We start from the raw sequence: 21,389 nt of genomic DNA, 5'->3' as shown, positions 1-21,389 counted from the left end.
TTACGTCTCAGCTCCTTGTCTTGTGTCTCCTTTAATAGCCTAACAAATTATTAATTAATATCATACTGTAGTTTGACCAAGCTTTTAATGTGAAACTAAAAGTGTGTACTATTTGGGTATGAACTCGTTATCTGACACTGATGTGGTTTTACAAATATTTATTCAATACAAAGTTAATATCAGCAGCACTTCTGATAAGGAAGCAACATATTTGAGTTGGCAAAAGAAACGGATGGAAAACTTGTCATGAACTTCAACAAACTCATTCAAACTCCTGTTATTGAATGTTTGGAGGCTGGTTACCAGAGGGAGGACACAAGCCGCCAAGTTGGGAGAATAGCAACAAATCATTACCACCTCGTTCTCTCTGAACTTTACCCCCCTTTCTGTAACATGATACTTAAACTGATCCTTGAAAGGATGTTTTCCTCTCTTCTTCACCAGTTTAAATCATGTAGGATCAGCTGCACTGACAGCAACTCATTCAGAAACATAAAAGTGACATATTGACTCCAACTGCTACGATAAGTTGACCACAAATCATCAACTTTAGCTTCATACAAATTATTACGTAACAGAACAAACAATCAAATCAAACTTTTGTAATAAAATAAGTTACATGAAATGTAAACAGGTTAGCTGTACCACTATTTGGCCTATTTGGACATAAATGTCTTGTTCGTAATCAATGTGCAAAGAGCTGCAGCCCTCTAATGAAGATCAATGCTTATTTGAATCTAGTTTGAACAGAAACACGTTAGTGGCGTCAACAGAGCCAGCAGCAGTGAGGAGTGTGCAAATTAACCATAAAACTGTTTAAAAAGGCGTTTCTGTGTGATACAGTACAAAGTAAAGCAATGATTTATCACAATAAAAACAACATGCAAGACAGCAACATTTGAACAGACTGAAAGTTTCAAACTTCACATACATTTCTGGTGTCAAAACTTTTTGAAATGAAATACTGGATCTGTGCTCAAACACTTCTGTTCAAGTTGGCAGCAGATTTTGGGATCACAGTGTCCCCCGCAAACAGAGGTCCAGACCACCTGGGATCCGTCTGCAGGAAAACCGTGCAAGCGTTCAGTCAAAGAACAAGTACTGAAGAAACGAAGACTTCAAAAGCAGCCTGAGTCAGTTCCTTGTAGCGTCGGCTGAGCTTGACATTTTGCCACGAAAAGTTTCTTGCGCTTTACACGACTCCGGGTACATACAGTACTGACAGTGGTGTTCCTCAGGGCTCTATTCGAGGCCCAGGGAGAAATTAATCCCATGGACGATACCGATGATAATTGGTTGCCAGGCAACCAGGTATCTGAGCCAGTCAAGCAGCTGTCCGTACAGGACATGTGTCTTCTCCCAGCTGGTAAGATATTAATTAAGGAGAGCATTCAGGATGATGTTGTGTTGCATTCAATGTATAGAAATACCTTCATACATTTATATACATCATCTAACATCGACTACATCACAGTTCTCCATCACTCAGCATCCCACACAGGGACAATAAAAGGATACGGGTTGTTCATCATCCTCTTCAAGTCGACCTTCTCATTGCAGTACGGACACGTCTGCTTCTTACCCACAATGCACCAGCCGCGGATGCAGAACTCGTGGAATCTGAAGGGTCGAGGCAAGTTAAGGAACAAAAAGCTGCAGATACTCTGACTGTCTATTTTATAACAAACAGATAATCGTCTCCCACTGTTGACATTTCTATACTGGACTATGTTGTATTCACATGTTGACACAATGCTGAAATAGCATAAACTACTTTTCTATCTGTCCATTTGCTCCTGTTTAGCTTCCGAAACAATAAGTCGATCAACAGAAAGTTAATCAAATCAAATTAAACTGTTTTCATAACTATTTAATCATAAGTTTTCCAGGCAAAAATGCTAAACATTCATTAGTTCCAGCTTCTCAAATGTGACAATTTACTGCTTTAATTTGTCTCATACTGTATAAATCGTTGGGTTTTCAAAGATGTTCAGTTTGAACAAAACAGCAACAAACTTTGGAGTTGAGGGAGCTGTGTCTGATAATTTCTATAACTTTCTGAAACCAACAATCAAACCAACATCATGTTTGGAGGTGAGAGCAGGTTTCAACGTCTCTCTCCAGCTCTTTTTGTTTCATGCTTTACACAACTATTTCTGTCACTTTTTGTGTGCAACACTGAATGTCTTCAAAGAGTAACAGTCTGAAAATGTCTCCTCCCTCGTTGTTACGGCCAGATTTCCACCCTACCGTTGGGGGTGTCCATTCAAAAAAGCTATGAAGACTTTTGTCTTCCAGTGTGGTTGAACAACACAGTGGTACAAACTAGTTCTTTTCAAGCATTGACTGACTCAGAGGATACATGTGTCCACAGGAGAGCTGGTAGGTGTCTTCTATAAATCCTTCATCCTCCACGTCCACCAGGATCCTCTGACCGCACACCGCACAGATGTCGTTGGTCAGACTCCTGCTGGGCATGCCTCCCTTGTTGTAGTACTGAAAACACACACAAGTAGAGCTGCAACTATAACTCAACTAGTTGATGGAAGGAGAAAACAACTCTTTCTTTAATACAAAAATACCAAACATCTACATGTTCCAGCTTGTAAAGAGAATTTGATTATTTTCTTTGTTATACTTGATAGTAAACTGAATGTCTTTGTGTTTTGGACTGTTGGTCGGACATAAAAAAGACATTTTAAGACGTCAACTTAGGCTGTAAGAAATTTTAACAACTATTTTTCAAAATTTACTGATGTTCTAATGACAAAACAAAGACATCAGATTGACAGCTTAGTCTATAATGATTTATGAGTGTATTTAGTAAGATTAGAGTCAAGGTCAAAAGGTCAAGTTGTTCTTTATTAGGAATCATTTTTTAAAAAAAGTGTTTCACCCCGATTGTAGAAGCCATGTAGTCAGAGCAGATTTCAGCAAAGTCTCTGCCCATGACGCCGTAGTAAAGTCCGTAAAACAGCATGATGACGCCAACGTCCATAGAGTCCTCAGCCTTGATCCTGCACAGAGGAAGAAAAAAAGACCAGCTGTCAATAAAGCTCATTTAAATTGTACATAACTAAACTGAGAGACATTTAACTCGATGGTAGTGACTCCCCTTGAGTATCCTAATTGGCTCTTTGGGGCCATTATGTTTATAGCCTCTTTAATTGGCTTTAAATATGAAGAAAGATCTAACGTTCAAACTCGGATCTGTTAAAGGAGACCAGCTCTATTTTTATTTTTATTTTGGGCCCCTTTAAGGTACTGAGATCAAAATGTAATAACTACATATTTAAATTTAATGCCTGTTTAACTGCAGGTTTGAGGAATGAATTTGCACTCAACCAGCACAGTGTTTCTCTGATTTGTTCTGCAGACTGTTTGTCACTTTTCTGAGTGTTTCTGAGTCGCCGTCTGTTTGGATTTGACCCCCCTGACACGGAGCTACGAGGAGCAGCGGTGAAACTGCTGAGCAACGGATAACTTTCAGTATCAGAAGCCAACAGTACAACAGAAACCATTAACAGATACACCACCGCCCTCTACTGGTCACTATTACACTATTCACAAAGTATGATATTTAGTCACAGATGCAGGGTGCTGGGGATAAGTTTGTCTCTGTAAGAAAATAGCAGTAATAAGTAGTTGTAAAAATCATGTTGGATATCTGTTAATATTTTATCCAAACATACAATTTCAAATCCTGGATTTTATTAGCTTTTACGAGACAGAACAGCTGGAATTAACATGATCAAACACAAATAGATTTAGTATGATTAACAGCCAGGAAACTCATTCTAAATCACTGGAAATCTAAAAGAAATTATCACAACATTTACAATTCTGTGTTGCCTTATCCTCCAATATTTCACTTTTTCTTTCTTTCTTTTCTATTATCTGTTTATTTCCAGCTGATTGGTGCATTGCTCTGTTTATTTTGTGTGTCTCTTAATTTCCTTGTAAGTTTAAATTGATAGGAATGTTATTTTTCCACTTGATGTTTTTTTTTTTTTTTTTTACTGGACGACAAACATCTGACCTCTCATGTCTGTCTGTTTGTTTGCTGTTTGTAGAAGTGAAAAATAAAATTTCTGATGGGTTACAATACAACAATTCCCCACTTGACAAGGTTTATTATAATATCAAAATGTAACCCAAAGAAGTCTGCAGAAATTTTCATATTCTTCTTTGTATTCTTGACATTTACACCTTCTAATATTCATTATGTCATTACGGTTGCATCTGCGTGTAGTATTGTCGTCTGTGTGATTTTATTTAGATGGCTAAATGTAGATGTAGTAGTATAATATGTTCAATGATATTGAAAAACGTTTGTATTAATACACCAATAAACTTCATCCATGTCTTCAGTCTCAGGGTAGAGGAGTGACATCATTCAAACTTGCAATAAAAATGTAAATTATACTAAAATTATACTACAACTACTGTCATCCATAACTACAACCAATCAATTCATCGGTATTTCAGCCATCCATCCACCTCCAGCACTTCACCGGCTTTATGTTAACTTTTCTGTGCTCTCTGATAAACACGATGTTTAAAACTCATTAAACACCCCCACCCCAACACCATGGAGGTGTGACGAGTCACCTGAAGAAGACGTTGAAGCCGAACATGGTGAACATGATGGCCAGGTAGCCCAGAACACCCACTGCATAGCTCAGCTTGTAGATCAACAGGAACCACTTGTACACCATCCTGACCAACACAGAGATACAGTCGTAATATTGTCAACATGTGTAATACAAACATATCAATGGTATCAAAGTGATTTGTGAGGTAATTAAGAACAAGATCAAGGATTTTTCATGCAGGACTTCTACTTATAATGGAGTATTTTTACATTGATGTGCTGTTAGTTTTACTTAAGTGGAGCGTCTGAGTGCTTCCTCCACCTCTGCTATTAATCAAACAATCCTTTCAGCTCTGATGAGAAGTATTAATAGTTTCCAGTGTGGAAGAACAAACATATTTCCTGCAGTAGCTGTAAGAGAAGAGTGCAGCCTTTCTGTTGTCCACAGTTGTGATCATCATGTTCCAGACTCAGGTGATGCAGGATGTCCGACAAGTAAAACCAGGTGTGTTTCTTAGAGGTTCAAAATATAAAAACTGCCAATTTGGATTGGCTTCCGTCTCTGGAACGTGATGATAAATCAAAATTACAAGACTTAACCCGGCAGTTCTCAACCTTGGAGGGTCTGGTGGAAAGATCAACATAATAATAATAAAACATATTTCTAGTAAACAAATTGTCTATTTTTTCTAACTTTTTTCATTTCTTTGTATCTTTCTTGGAACAAACTGGATAATTTTACATCTACAGCCTCTAAAAACTTTTCAACTCAAAGACTTTTTGCAACACGCGACAAAAGATTGCGAGTAGACCAACCTTATCTTAATCATGTTTTATTTTCCAGATGTCCTTGAGTATATTTTTATACTTTTTTTTTTTTTACATTGTTCTCAGATTTTTGTTTTTTAAAATGTTGTTTTATCTACTTTTATGTAAATTCTTTGTGTCATTATGTCCTTCAGCGTGTCCCAGAAATGTAGATAAAAAGAATATTAAATAAGTATAAAACAGTGAACTTGTGCATTAATAGATATACAGTACACTACTTCTATTTGCTCTACTTTACTAATAAATACATTTAAATACCTCATAATGAAAGAAAGATGACTCTTTACAGCAGCTGCTGAATATAAAAGTGTTTTTCGCTTTCAACACTCAGAACTGTGGCTTCTTTTCTTACTCAGATAATAATACGCCAACAATCATAACACAGACTCAGTCAAATTAAATGTCCCGTCTCACCTCGGCGTCCTGCAGGACAGCGGCTTGCGGGTTGCTCTGAAGATGACGTAGCTGGTGATGACGGAGAACATGCCCCACATGGACAGAAATCTCCACCAGTACAGTTTGATGGTGAAGTAAAGAGGAACCACCCACATCTGGACCAGAGTCACCAGCTGAGGAGGAGACAGTTAAAACATTAACACACTCATGTTTGTTCTTGTCAATGAATTAATACATGGAGATAAAGATTAATGTTTTCATTTCCTTTTCAATATCAGAATCTTTACATACTTTAGTTTCACACTCTTGAGGGCAGGAACTAATGATTATGCTCTTTATTAATTCATCTACTGGTTATTTTTTGATTCGTTCATTTATCCTTATAAGAAAATTATTTTAAAAAAACAAGTTGTCAGAGCCTAAGTTGACGCTGACACAGTCCAAAACCCAAAGATATTCAATTTATGATGATATAAAACAGAGAAAAGCTAGAAGCAGAGACTAAACATGTGTATTAACCACCATACACCAGCTGGTGTCAGTTTATATACCGACTGATAAGAAAAACCAAAGATACGTTGTTTTAAACACTGTTCTTTATGTGTACGTTATTCGTTTGCATCTATTTAATATTGAGATCTGTAGTAGCCTCAAAAATCCTGCATCAGACCAGGATGTTAGTCCAGTTCACAAGAGTGCAGCACAGAAGCAAATTTAGATTGTGATTATTGTTGGTTATTTTTTAGAATAACAATATTAACACCTAAAATAAATTATATCTTTATGTACTTTCAGAGGGATTTATACTAAAGCTGCAACGATTAGTTGCCGACTATTAAATTAATCACCAACTATTTTAATAATCGATTAATCATTTTTTAAGTCATTTTTTAAGAAAAAATGTCCAAATTCTCTTATTCCAGCTTCAACAATGTGAATATTTTCTGGTTTCTTTAGTCTTCTTTGACAGCAGACTGAACATCTTTGGATTATGGACTGTTGTGGACAATACAAGACATCTGAAGACGTCACGTTGGGTTCTGGGAAACAATAATCGACATTTTTCAGCATTTTCTGACATTCATGGACCGAAACAGCTAACTGACGAATCAAAAAAATAATCCACAGATTACTCGATAGTGAAAATGATCGCAGTTGCAGCCGTACTGAAGACAGAGGGACTTTTAAAACATAGCTCTCTCTCTCTCTGGTCACTGAGGAGGAAGAAGCAGGACCACAGCAGCAGATTTAGCACAGCTGTCCACTGCTGTGAGGCTGAAGTAGACGCCATCATGGCTCGACGACCGAGACCCGTAGAAAGCCTGTGTAGATTTTAGTTTATGCTGTTTTTTACTTTTTTCAACTGCAAAATGGCCCACTCACTACATGTCTCCGTCACAATGACCAAACAGTTTGTTTGTTACACGTTTATGTCAAAAAACTAATATTGACGAATCATATAACTTTCATATATTGAGGTCTGAATCAGCCTCAAAGATCCTGTATCAATGGAGTTATTTGTCCACCAGGGTGCAGCAAAGAGGGAACTTTAGATTTTGTTATTGATCATTGATTGATCCAGTAGGATTGAAACATTGTCCTGATTAAATGTTGTGGCTTGAAGTGAAGCATGAAGGTGAGTTTTTTCCTTATTTCAACAATAACATATATAATATTGACACCAATGATAAACCATATCTTTATGTATTTTCAGAGGCATTTATACTTACAGTAGTTAATATCCCATGTATAATAAATACTGTAAATGCACAGTCATAAGACCAATAAAATTATTCAGGATTTGATATGTAGTGAAGCCAGAAAGTGAAGTCAGAGGACAAGAAAATACTCACCTGCACCTAAAATTAATATCTAATAAATGATGCCGAAGAAATTGTGCATATTGGTTGACATCAGGGAAGAAAACCCCACTAATACTTTCTTTTATCATTACTATAGCAATATCGACCCCAGTTGTACTAATGTACAGTGTACTATAATACAGCATTTTATCATCAGTGAAGAGTATTTATACTCAGCAGATACTATATTATAGTTATGGTTATATCACTAGTCTCTATTCTATTTTAATGTATTGTTATTAGGTTTAGTTAGTTTAGTTACTGTATTCTTTTATCCACCTCACTGTTTCTGTATTTTGATTTATATCAAATGGCTGATGTAACACTTTCATTAGCCTTTGGGTTTAATAAAGCATCTATATATCCATCCATCCCAGGGGCACATTTATCAAAGGTTTTCAGCCATTGTTGTGGGTTAAGCACAATGACAGAAAACCTCTGGAAACTGCAAGTTAAAACAAAATGTAGTTCAAGGGGTTCCTACTTAGGGGTGTAACCTGCATGGAAATGTACATAAATCCCCGCAAATATCTCCAGATGTGTCTCGGCCGTCCAGTTGTCTTTCTCTGTTTTGTTACACGTCACCACTCACATTGTAGGAGCGGTGGTGCCGCTGCTTCCACTGAACCAGGACTATCTGAGCCACCACCAGCGTGGCGATGAGGATCAGCACCATCTCCGCGTGCATGGCTTCGTGACCCCGGTGCTTCACGTGCAGACGCTCATGCTGCACCCTGCCGAGAGCAAAACAGGTGGAGGTGGAGGTGGGAAGAGGGAGGAAGAGGAGAGCAGATGCAGAAAACACAAGAGGAGTCAGGGTAGAGGAGCAGAGGAAGGTCTTTAATGATGAATGCCGATATATTTTAAAGTTTAGGGTAAAAGAAAGAGGGGCTACTCACTTCCAGTTTTCTCTGTGTGTCATTTTCAGCAGGTCGTCCTGTATTGAGGAGACAGAAATAGCAGCTGGGTCTCACTGGACTGTTTTATGTAGGTTAGACAACTTACTACGCGTAATGGCGTCCCAGTAATAAGTAAAGACGGACTTTACGTTAAAAACAAAAGAGGAAGACACCTCTGTGTTGCCACGTCGGAACAGCAGCAGCCTGAGTAGTGACAGCTTGTTCATAGATAAAAGGAACTGGGCTGCTAGTTAGCAAACCGCAGGTATGCTAGCGACCGTTAGCCACCGCTTTATCTACTTTAAACGTACCAGCCGTTAGTTTACACTGCGTGACCGGCTCGATAATTAACAGTAGTTTTATTATTTACCTGGGGGTGCACACCTGCCATCTTCTTCCTTTTTACTGTCTCCCGGTGCCAGCTAGCCGGCTAGCTACAGCTACCGTAGGTTAGCACTGCTTTGACAGCAGCTTCCCCGCTGACAGCTGCTTTGAGACGTAGCAGGTATGGGAAGCCAAGAGGGTCAAAATTCTCACCGTGCGAAAACCTACGACCCCCTTATAAATACACCTCTAATATCTATACATGCAAACAAAACTGCAAGAACAAATCATTTCAATGTTCTGGTAACATTTCATGTCATTGTACACATGCCACATATTTAATAAGGTGTATCTATCCAATTGTTTAAACACCTTTTAATACTCTATAATGTCCACACAAAACTAAATGAAAGCTGTGTATTTAATCATAAGATTGGGGTCTTCACTAATTTATACTGCTGGGTGACTCATCCAATCACATTACATCACTATGTATCACATTAAGCAGATAATGGGCTCATTAATTGCTATCAATAATCACTCAAGACAACAGAAAATTCATACTAGTGCTTTTATTTCATTCAGGTTTGCTTAAACAAAATTTGTATTAAATGTTGGAGAATCCTGGTCCATTTATACAATTAAACAGTTTGTTTCATGTTGTCTGCTCTTGACAAAAACATTGAATGCCATTTAAGTTAGCAACAGTTGGTTTTATTTCCTCATGAATATAAATGCATACAAAAACTTTCACGATGAAAGATTGTGGAAAAGTCCTCCTGAGTTGCAGCGCAGATCCTCGTTTACGGTTGACCTATTGGAGCAAAGAAACATTAGCCAACAGAAAACTTTTTGATCTGATGGTCACAACTACAACTGAATTCGCTCAGACATCCAAGGAAGGATTGGGCCATCTTTGGTCCGTAGACCTCTGGTGGAAACTACGAATGGCAGGAAAGACATCATCACAGCAAACTGATGGTTGTGCATCTTTACCTTAACTTCAATATATCATTTAAAAACAGCAGATACATACCGGGCTATAGTCATCTTCACTGTTGGCACTTCCTTTGACTAGACAGGCACCGTCAGCGGAGACTCGCACCCTGAAAGTGACATGTAGTGACAAGTTAGCACTGAAACCGGAGAAAGACAAAAACAGATGACATTCACTACTTTTAATTCGCTCAGACATCCAAGGAAGGATTGGGCCATCTTTGGTCCGTAGACCTCTGGTGGAAACTACGAATGGCAGGAAAGACATCATCACAGCGAATCGTGGCACAGAGGTAAATAGATCAAGGCTGGGTTGAATTCACTGATTCAGGGAGAAAAGGTTTTCATAAAGCACACACTTTTTTGGAAAACTCAAACACCTGTATGTGCATCTTGACTATATGCGTTTATAGTCGTCAATGCGTTTGTCGTATGTATTGTACTTTTTTCTTGTAAGACACTATTCCATTTATCTCTGATCTACTGCAGGAGAAACACACCTTCAGAAGAAGTCAAAGCTTCTGTGAACTGTCACGATGAGAACGAACGTCTCCTCCATGATCCAGACATTTATTTTACATCCAGCCTGAAAGAAAGATTGAAAGCTTGTTTAGTTATGGACGATAACAAGACACAAAATCACAGTTATTCACTTTAGTCGCTCAGACATCCAAGGAAGGATTGGGCCATCTTTGGTCTTTCGACCTCTGGTGGAAACTACGAATGGCAGGAAAAATCATCATCACAGCAACTAGAGGGAACCAGGACTTCCCAGAACCAATATTTAATGAAGTAAATATTATAATCCGAAACATACATACCAGCTTAACAGGTCAGTCATTATGTTGACGATTCTGTTGATTTAACTTTAATGGACACGACATGGCCGCCAAAGAGACAGTCAACCTGAAAGTGAGATGGAGATGAAGTTAGCTCTGAAAGCAGCGAGATGTTACGAGACAAGTTAAAGACTTCTGTTGTTCGCTCAGACATCCAAGGAAGGTTTGGACCGTCTTTGGTCTTTCGACCTCTGGTGGAAACTACGAATGGCAGGAAAGACATCATCACAGCGAGAAGAGCTGAGCAGTCCTGGAGCTGCGTAAACTGAGTAAGAAACAACGTCAACTGATCAGCTCACCTGTCCACAGGGTCAGTGGAGCTGAGGTGTTGTTGCGTCTTGCCCTCGTGGAAGAAGTCGTATCATCCATCTTCACACAGCTGAGCAGCTTCTCTACGGTGTCCATGAAGGTCATTCACCGTGGTGATGGATGTAAGTCTGTTGGGACATTTCTTGTGTTAGAAAACCAAATAAACTCAGTCTACAACAAACAGGTCAGTAATCATGAAGGCACCTGTGATTATTTCCAGCTTTTACATTAAAAATATTCTTGTTGCCTAAAAAATTAATTTTGTTTGGAAACTGTTTGCCAACAATAGTAATAATGATCAGTGGTGGAAAGTAACTATGTACATTTATTCAAGTACATTTGAGGTATTTGAGTATTTTCATTTGATGCTACTTTATACTTTTTATACTGATTTCTTCTGAAATGTGAGGATTTACTGTTTTATATCACTAAATTGAGCATCTTTGGACAGTTGGTTGGACAAAATAAGATATTAGAATTATTCACTTCCATTTTCCACCATTTCCAACTATTCTAAGTACTTGTAAAAAATAACCTACAACCAAAGAAAAAGCATTAGAAAAACATTATAGGTCACATAAATTACATTATTCTCAGACCTGGAATATTAGACTGTATTAGATGCAAGTTTAGAAGTTATAAGTGTTTAATTCCAGTAGGTTTATTTCTATTCTGACTTGTACAGAGGTTGAATGTCTCGTCATCTTCACCACGTGTTCTCCTGCTGGAAACAACCAGAACAGAAACGCTGTCGGCAGGATGCAAAATGGACTTTTTTTGTCCACCAGCCAAACCGTTAGTGAATGTTCAACTTCTACCAGCCACTCAATAGATTCACATTGTTTTGTGGCTGGTGAGTGAAGCAAATCTACCAGCTACTTGCATATTTTACCAACATTTAGCTGGTGCGTATTTTGTGTCCTGCCCGTTTGTTTTAATATCTTGTCTCTAAAAATGCTGAAATTTAAATTCAGCATCTAAAAACAGTAGTTTTCGATCCCGGTCCTGCGGCATCAGTGCCCTGCATGTTTTAGATGTGATTGAAATGATTAAAAACTCATCATCAAGCTCTGCAGAAGCCTGATAATAACCTATTGATTTCAATCAGGATTAAATAAATCCCGCGCATGCTCAGTACAACACTACAACTTCAAAGTTTACTTTTAGACCAACTTTAAAACTGTTATAATCTTTGGGCGTAAAACAACAGTGTACAGGCAGATTTAAGTTTAAATAAAACATAAAAACACATTAAATAAAGCGGCCAACAGTCGTGTTTCAGTTCAGGACGACATGTGGAAACTCTCAACGACATTTCAGCGCTGAAACAATCTGCGACCATCCGTAAAATAAACTCCAGTTTTAAGGAAGATACCGTCAACTATTATCTCTACAGACTGTGTTTAATAAGTTAAACCCGCCATTTGAAGAGTAAAGTGAAGTTTGAAGTCATATTTACCGTTAAATCAGTGTAACAGCAGCTCTCTGCACCGCGGATCCAAATGACTCTGAGCGCGTTTCTGCTCGCTTTTATTCCGTCAGCGGGTTTACGGCGCCTCACCGCCGCCTGCTGGACCGGAGGTCAACACCGGAACATCCGCCACCACACTGCGGTTTTTGTTGTTGTCAGATTTCATAATCATTTATGGAAATTTATTCGTGTCTTTAAAAAAAAAATTCTCTCAAATTCTATGTATTATTGATAATAAACATTCATAATAAATAATCGTATAAATACTTGAAGACAGAGGTTTTCAAAGATGGAGGTGGGCCTCCCCCCCATGTGGGGCTCTGAACGGGTTCAGGCGAGGCTCAGTGATTGAAAGTGAAAAAATGTGACATTAGTCATCAAAAGGAGATCAGACAGAATACTGTTAATGTGTGATTTGGTTCAACAGATTCAGTTCAGAGATGCAGTAGTTTGGAGGATTTTTTCTCACTTTCCCAGAGTCAGAAACTAATAAATGCTTTCAGACATTCCTTTATGTATTTATGTAGTCTGACGTTATGTCAAACAGAAATATCTTTTATATCAGATTATATTATTGATTATAAACATTCATAAAAGATAAATAACGTAAACATGCTATGACCAAGAAAACTGGGGAATGAGGAAATAAACTATGACAAAGAAATGACAAATTAAATATTTTAATAATTGTATTAAATCAACTTAGTGAACAATTTAAAAAAAATGTTCTTTTGTATTTGGTTAAAAAATATTCCAGTTTAATGCGTTTAAAGGTTGATACAAGTGAGATCACAGGGGAGAGAGACACTATGATGAAATGAGAGAGAGAGAGAGAGACTCAAACGCCCACACCATCAGATAACTGACAACCTGATGAACCAATCAGCTCTCTCCTTTTTCCCCCTCCTCTTTGCTTGTCATTGGTGGATGCTGCAGTGAGGCCTGTATGATGCACCCCCCCCCCCCCCCCCCCCCCCCCTCCTCTCCATCCTTCCCCCCCTCAGTCTGGTGCTGCTGCTGCTGCAAGCTGCTGGTGTTGCTGTGACGATGATATCCTCCCCCTCCTCCTCCTCCTCCTCCTCCTCCTCCTCCTCCTCCTACACTCCCACACACTCACTCTCACTCTCTCACACACACACACACACATATAGAGGAGAGAGAGCAAACAAGACGCTATCATGACGCGATGGCTTCAGGCTGGAAAATAGACACACACACACACACACACACAGTCATCGGCCTGCGTCTTAGTTAAACATGGTGAGTGCTGTCTTTCTTTCTTTTTTTTTTTTTTGGATGACAGGACAGAGTGAAGGAGGAAGGATGGATGGATGGATGGATGGATGGAGGAACGTTTGGAGATGACAGCAGCATCTGCAGCATGGTGAGAGAGAGGGATGATGACGATGAGGAGGATGGGTGGAGGAAAATGAGGATGGACGGACTGCAGGATGAACAAGGGTGGAGGATGGATGAATGAATGAATGCAGGCGCAGACTGATCCACCTCAGCTTTAGAGCAAATACAAATCTGTGTGTGTGTGTGTGTGCGTACGTGTGCTACCAGGCCTGCGTGCCCTGCAAGTTAGCATCCTGAGTGCTAACAGTAACAGGAGGTACGTCACTTCTGTGAACAGAAACTGGGCTGATCCACTCTGATTTTTTACAGGTACTGTATAAAAACACAGAGAAACAGAAAAAGAGGAAATAACACACAGCAGATTCTCAACCAAACCAGTAGTCTATAAAAAATCTGTGTTTCTGTGAACTTGTCATAATCTTAATTGCATCAACTTGTACATATTTCTCTCTCTCCGCTATCAACAGGCTAAGATTTTGTAAGAAATGCAAACTTTTTCATGCTAACATGATGGGAGAGGCTAGTTTCATGCTAGTTACATGCTACGGACATGTTTCCGTTGTAAACATGTCTGTGACATCATTAAAGAATAAGTGGTCATAATAGTGAAAGTGGTGAACAGCTGTACATAGTTCAAGTTAAAACAAATATTCCTTACCACAAAAATAAATATAAAAACACTTGTTTAAAAAGTCATTGGTTTAGAACATTCTTATACAGTAGTTTCAAACAGTAAATTTATCTAAAAGTGAAGATTTTACCTGAAATTTTACCCACAATTTTTTGCAGTGGGTTTTTACAGCTTTTTCTCTGAAAACAGCTGCCTACTGTGGCCAAAAACGATGCTGTGAGAGCGCTGAGAGTGAACAAAACAGTAAAATTGCAGCCGGACTGCTAAACAATGAGCTGAAATATGCAAAAAAAGAGCACACCCCCCCCCCCTTTCACATAAAAGTGGCCAGGTTTGTTGTTAATATAAAAATATTGATTATAGCTCAGATTGAACGCAAAGTCAATTTTAGATGCATCAGGGTTACAGTCAGTGGAGAGATAATGCAAACAGATACAGAATTTCCGTAGGAGGCACAAAATGTCTCAATTTGCGCTTGTTTTGAGGAGAAACTGACGGAAAAAAGAGTTTGTCCAAGGCTGGACTCGCTACAGGTAATGTCAGCACGTTGTTTGTGGCGAATAAACATAGACTGCAAAAATATTACAGTCAAATTTGCAGCAATAAAATGAGTTTGCTGAATTTGCTTCACTTTCAATGTGAACACACCTTTAGTTGTCCAAAATCCAGGAATTTAACTATTTTTAAATCGTTTTAACAACCATTTTCATCAGCTGATAAAGGGCTGATAACAAGTTTGATGTTCAAAGCTCACCTGGTGTTTCCCAGTTGGTCTGAACTCATTTGAAAGAGGACCCAAACTAGATCTTTGCGGGACACCACATGTTATCGATTGCTGTTTGGACAAATTACCTCTGTTCCTCTCTCTTTGAAGTTACTTTACGTACTTACATTTAATCATCCATCAAGTGTATCTCCATCAGATTCCTCACTTTATGTTTTAATAGTCTAGAATAGTGGTTCTCAAAGTGAGGATCGGGGACCCCCAGGGGTCCTTGAGGGGGTTCCAAGGGGTCCCCAGAAAAAAAGGGAATAATATATTTTCACTATAGTTCCATCTATAAATAACACAATGACAGAATGTCTGACTATTTTGGTCATTGGTTTCGTACATTTTCTGTAATAAAACATCTAAAAGCAAAAAATCTTATCAGACCGGGGACCCTGAGGCTAAAGCTTATCAAATGGGGGTCCGTGGTCTAATTTGTGTCAGTTTAGGGGTCCTTGTCGTGAAAAAGTTTGAGAACCACTAGTCTAGAACAATTTCCACTCAACGTGAGGTTAAATCCCCATTTTTTAATTTGTTACATCACAGAAAAAAAATCCTGTAAACGCAGCTGCAGAAAGACAGAGTGACGAAAAACAGAAACAGAGAGACAGAATGACCATGAACTTTCCCACGGGAATGTATGAAGAGAAAGATCAGATTACCAGTGTGTGTGTGTGTGTGTGTGTGTGTGTGTGTGTGTGTGTGTGTGTGTGTGTGTGTGTGTGTGTGTGTTCAGTGTGACGTCACATAGTAGATTCACTGACAAGCTTTTAAGAAACTGGTTTCACTGTTATACTTAAGTCTCAACCTGCAGCTGCTGAATAATTGAATTTGTATTGAGTTTCTGTCTGTTTGAAAAAATCTCCAGATGATGTAATGGAGTCTGGGTCTGGTCTCTTTAATCAAGATGACGTAAGGAGGTTTCCAATCAACCAAATGTGTTTCAGTTTGTAAGATACAGTACCTCTGTCTTCTAAAGATTAAACATATTTACATCTGAATCTAAAGTTGTACAGATTTTTAAAAATAATTATTTTTTTTACAGACTTTCTACGCAGTAAAGTTTAGCTCCTGTAAACTGTCTTTACCCCACATGCATGGTATGTAAAGGGCTTTTTTCAGCACAAACTCAGCTGTAAGTCTAATTTATCATTTTGTCAATTTAAAAAAGTATAAATCTACGTGGAAGCCAAATGATAAGAAAAAGGCGCCTACTAAAATCAGAAAATCTTTAGTGAAATATTATTATAGAACAGTTCAGTATTGCAAAACATATTGTTAAATTATTCATTCACACAAATAAAGGATAAAAATGTAAGTCCCAAAAAAATACAGTCCAAACTCAATTTTGTGCCTTTTTCATTGAAAGTAAATGTATGATTCACAGTTTTCCAAAAAAGTATTTTATGATTTACGCACATAAATGAGACACTGTGTTAAAGTTATGATACTATAAATAAAACATGCTCAGTGTATTCCCCGATTAAAAGACAAACTCCAGATCATTTAAACTGAAGTAAACTGAAGTAATTGAAGAATGACGGCACAACAAGATTAAATAAACAAACATGAACTCCTCTGTTACTCTGACACATCACAGGATTTTGTGGCAGTTTTCCCAATAATATGACATTCATGTTATTTTCAAGAATTTCCTCTGTTGACACAGTGTTTTCGTCCATCACTGTTTGTATCTTTGTTGTTCCTTGGTCCATTACTCCCTGACAAAAATACAGAAAAAAAGTGTTTTGTAGACAAATTTTTTGATGAACGATCAAATACACTGTTTCCTGCATCTCCTTCACAAGGCAACCCCATGTTTTGCCAGTTAAAAGGCGATATATCATGCACATTTCCAGCTCTATATTTATATTCTGGGGCTCTACTGGAATATCTTTGCATGGTTCCCAGTTAAAAACTCCTCATTTATCTTCTACTGGTCCTTTATGCAGCCCCTCAGTTCAGCCTCTGTCTGAAACAGGCCGTTTTAGCTCCTGTCTCTTTAAGACCCCGCCTCCTGATGAGCCCACTCTGTTCTGATTGGTCAGCTTTCAGGAAGCTTCCTCCGGCTCCGGAGGCTACGTAAACAAACTATAGTAGCAGGATTTCACTTCTTTTTCTCCTTCTTTACTCCAAATGTCAACTTCTCAAATCCATCCGTACATGTTGGAGCTGAATCACATCTGAAATATGAGAGTGGACAACATGAACGGTCCGGGTATCATTGGATAATTCGTAATTCATTTGTAATTCAAAAACCAAAAAATGGTAAATCTGTTATTTGTTTCAAAACAAAAAACAAAAAAACGTTTTTGGTGTCAGAATCAAATAACGAAAAACCAATCAAACCCGGCCTGTTTCTGGTTTTTGCTGATTCGTTTTATCGTTATTCCTTTTTGGATTTTTTGGTTTTTGAATTACAAATGAATTACGAATTATCCGATGATACCTGGACCATGAACAACATGTGGAAACACCTTCGCAACCACCTTAGCAACAGCCTTAGTAACCAAGGCCATGGAACAGACGGCCATTTGTAGGCATGAGCGATGAGCCGACGTCGGCAAGATAGAAAAAATCATTGTAAATTAAGTGTTCAGGCGGGTTGAAGCCCTCGCTTTTGACTGGCAGGTAGCATTTCTATATACGTTCACCTCAAGTTTTGGAATATTGACCATGTTTATAACATCCAACATTATAACAGCAGCAGTAGGAAATATACATTAGCAGTAGCTTGAAAGGTCCAGTGTGTAAGATTTGGTTTGACAGAAGTGGAATGTAGTGTACAATCACCTGAAAATATAAAATTTGTAGGAAAAACTTTGATAAATAGTGTCAAAAAACAGGGTTTGATTTCAAGAATGCACACAGTCAACAAACATATACATACATTCAGATTATAGATGAGTAGATGATTTTATGTTCTGTGAATGTGCAGTGAAACAAAGAGTAAGAGAGAGAAAGAAGAAGAGAAAGGATTCAATTGTGTCTGTAAGTGACAGATACAGAGAGTCACCACAGTGTCACTGTGTCACACACACACACACACACAAATACACTCTGTAAAAAGAGCTTCACTGTTGCCCCATAATCCTTTGCAGCTTTGTACTGCAGAGAATCCTTGAATGAAAGTGTGGGGGTGTAGCTGTTACGTGTGTGTGCAGTCTGCAGACAGAATTGAACATTAAAAAATAAGATTATACGTGTTTGCACCAGAGAATAAAATAAAAACAGACAGAATATATCAGGGAAAAGAAGAAAAACATGCTGTGTGTGTGTCAGACAGACATAAACTGTGCGACTGTCTGTGTGAGGCTATGCTTTCATGTCAGGAAGGTTATGGACTTTCAGCAGAATATTTGGGGGAGGAGGTGTTAAAAATGGGATTATGAACAAGATCACAGGCAACTCATGTCCATAATCCCTCCCCTTTATAAATTATTCATAAGAATGTTCAGTTCATATTTTACATACAGAAATGTGATGATAAAAACACACAAAGGCAGTCCGGCCGAGTAAAAACAGGGAGACAGACACAAAGAGACGTGGAAGGATGGAAAGCAGTCGGACTGAAAGTCTGATAGTATAAAAAGTAAAATAAAATTCATAATAAATGCAGGAAAAATATAAAAAGTCTAGAAAACATTCACACAGCAGAGCTTTATGTGTAAATTTGTGATTGCTGCTCATATCTGTCTTTGCTGTTGTTATGGATTGTCCAGGATGTAACTGACACACATAAACTTACAGCAAAGACGCTATTCCATGATTTAAAATGTCAAACACAATCTTTACATTTAATTTTCTTAACTTATTTTTATTAAATTTAAATACGGCAGCGTGATGCTTCCACAATGACAAAAAAAAATAGTTCAGAGAAAACTTTCTCTTTAATAAGAGAAAATATCATGTTATAATGAAAATATTTACTTGTTATAATGAGAAAAACAACTCATTATAATGAGACGCCTGTCAGGTTAACATGAATGTATTTATTGTCTGCTGTGTGTTTCTTTTTTCTGAGAAAACTTTATCGTTATAACAGGAAAACCTGCAATAAATTATATTTTTGTCCGCTTGTTTTCAGCAGGAATAAGTAGTGAACTTAACACGAGGCGTCACTTGTTTGTTTGTTTGTCTTGTTTTTATTAGCTCAGATATATTATTTATTAGAATAAAGTGTGCTGACAATGCTGTCACCTCTCATTTGCTTCAATATATTTTCTTGCAAGTCAGTCATGAATCCCATGTGTATTTTTTATAACCTTACTTAGGAAATTTAAAAATGATAAACTTCATCTACGAAGTAGCCATTTTTAAAAAAGTGGTTTCATTTAAAATAGTCTCTGAGTTCTTTTTCCCTCCACACTCTTCATATATCCCCATGTTTGTAATGGAAACCCATTTTAATTTTTTATGTTGTATCTTTGGCTTTTGATCAGTTATGTGACCTCTTTCTCTTTCTTACTGTTGACACGTCTTGTCACATCTTTGTTAGCTCTAACACGTTTCCTCTTGGACTTCCAACAGTTGTCAGACAGACACACAACTCAGGATCAGATTTTTTTGTATCCATGTGATGCACATAGGAGTTTAAAATCTTCACTTCCAGGCAGGTTTTTGGTGTTCATACTCATCCTACATCTTCATCATATCTGTGTCACTCATGACAGAGAAACGTTATGATGTGACAGCGTGAGCACACAGGCTGCTAAATTTAGGATTTTAGGATTAAAGAGCCCATGATTGCTTCACTTTTTGTTGTATCTCTTCCTAGTGGGTCCCCGATGCACTCTGTTACCATAGAAACCACAGCCTCACTCCCGTCTCTCTCTCTCTCTGTCTCTCTCCATCACTTTGAAGACATTTTGGTGACCTACATTTCTGCCCCCTGAAGCTCTTTATTAGTATCTTACTGTTCATGCACTTCTCCTGTTGGTCCTGCATGCTGCACCCCCCCCCCCCCCCCCCCCCCCCCCCCCCGTCTGTGGATCGTACCATCTGTTTCTAGACCTGCTGCTCGGGTTCATCACGGTGGAGTGTACCATCTGGGAGTTAATTAGGGGTGTGCAGTGATCTGGTACGCCACCTGGATGAAACATATGGGCATTCCTGTAGTGGGCAACATATACGTGTGTGTGTGTGTGTGTTTGTATGTGTGTGTGTGTGTGTGTGTGTGTGTGTGTGTGTGTGTGTGTTGAAGTGTATTTATTCTGTTATTCTATGACAAGTGCATTTTTAATAGCTCACCTTATCTGCCCAATATTACTGTCTCATTGTTTACACATCTGATTAGCACACTAGCTAATACTGAGTATATGTTTGCATTAGTGCAATAAACATTATTCTTTTTTAAAAATCTATTATTGCTCATACAAACAGGTATGTGAGGCATTCAAGGTACGTGGTTTTCAGACATTTCACATGTTATGCATTCAGTTATTTTTATAAAACAAAGATAATAATAATATATATTGTAACCATTGGCATAATAAACATTAAAGAGTAATTCCACTGTATTCCAACTCGGGCAATCATTTTGATCAAATATTGCTCATAAAAATAGGTAAATAATCTGTAATTGAGTCCACAATATCACAGTGACACAGTAAACAAACTGGCCTAGGTCATGCAGCACTACATGAATGCACACATCCATGTCAGAAATTATTACCTTAAAATAAAAAAATACATATAGACCAAGTACTAGATGCAAAACATAATATCATAATAGATAAAAACAATAAACTAAATTGCTCCGTAAAAGGTTTTTTCATGTAAAAATGAATCAATAAAGTAAAAATAAATAAAAACCAATCCTTCTTTCCAAGTCTTCATCCCCAATAACCGCTCAGTGCTCCCTTATCTCTCCCACAAATACAGTATAAGTAGTAGTTTAAGTTAAAAGGGTTTGGGTTGGTAATTGATTTTATCTTTACATGTTTATCAGCTTCTCCACTTAATCCTCATCTCTCTCTCTTCTATGCAGGAGGTGGTCCTCTCTTTGAACCCTCGTTGAATTAAATTAACACCACGGTCCATTGCTTTTCTCCAAGTCAGACCTAAAGAGGTTTGGATCAAACACTATAATTCTTCCTCTTTTTGGTGCCAT

The 21,389-nt window shown here is 38.0% G+C and overlaps 1 protein-coding gene and 4 non-coding genes across 5 annotated transcripts; all 5 read right to left on the bottom strand.

Moving 5' to 3' along the window:
* Positions 1-143: 143 nt before the first annotated feature.
* Positions 144-9,115, bottom strand: rnf175 (ring finger protein 175). Its single transcript, XM_042401852.1, has 9 exons — positions 8,950-9,115; positions 8,580-8,617; positions 8,273-8,414; positions 5,837-5,991; positions 4,612-4,719; positions 2,897-3,017; positions 2,363-2,496; positions 1,519-1,620; positions 144-1,363 (listed from the first exon to the last, which is right to left on the bottom strand). Exons 1-9 carry the CDS (start codon positions 8,968-8,970, stop codon positions 1,243-1,245), a joined length of 942 nt encoding a protein of 313 aa, XP_042257786.1. The 5' UTR covers positions 8,971-9,115; the 3' UTR covers positions 144-1,242.
* Positions 9,116-9,785: 670 nt separating this feature from the next.
* LOC121890162 lies at positions 9,786-9,877 on the bottom strand. Its single transcript, XR_006093712.1, has one exon. It is a non-coding gene; the product is annotated as a small nucleolar RNA SNORD14 (small nucleolar RNA).
* Positions 9,878-10,086: 209 nt separating this feature from the next.
* On the bottom strand, positions 10,087-10,178 carry LOC121890184. The gene has a single exon (XR_006093733.1). It is a non-coding gene; the product is annotated as a small nucleolar RNA SNORD14 (small nucleolar RNA).
* A 379-nt stretch (positions 10,179-10,557) lies between these two features.
* Positions 10,558-10,650, bottom strand: LOC121890159. The gene has a single exon (XR_006093710.1). It is a non-coding gene; the product is annotated as a small nucleolar RNA SNORD14 (small nucleolar RNA).
* Positions 10,651-10,880: 230 nt separating this feature from the next.
* Positions 10,881-10,972, bottom strand: LOC121890160. Its single transcript, XR_006093711.1, has one exon. It is a non-coding gene; the product is annotated as a small nucleolar RNA SNORD14 (small nucleolar RNA).
* Between the last annotated feature and the right edge of the window lie 10,417 nt (positions 10,973-21,389).

The sequence above is a fragment of the Thunnus maccoyii genome, chromosome 22, assembly GCF_910596095.1.
Source record: "Thunnus maccoyii chromosome 22, fThuMac1.1, whole genome shotgun sequence".
Lineage (NCBI taxonomy): Eukaryota > Metazoa > Chordata > Actinopteri > Scombriformes > Scombridae > Thunnus > Thunnus maccoyii.
This window is presented reverse-complemented; position numbering and strand designations above follow the sequence as displayed.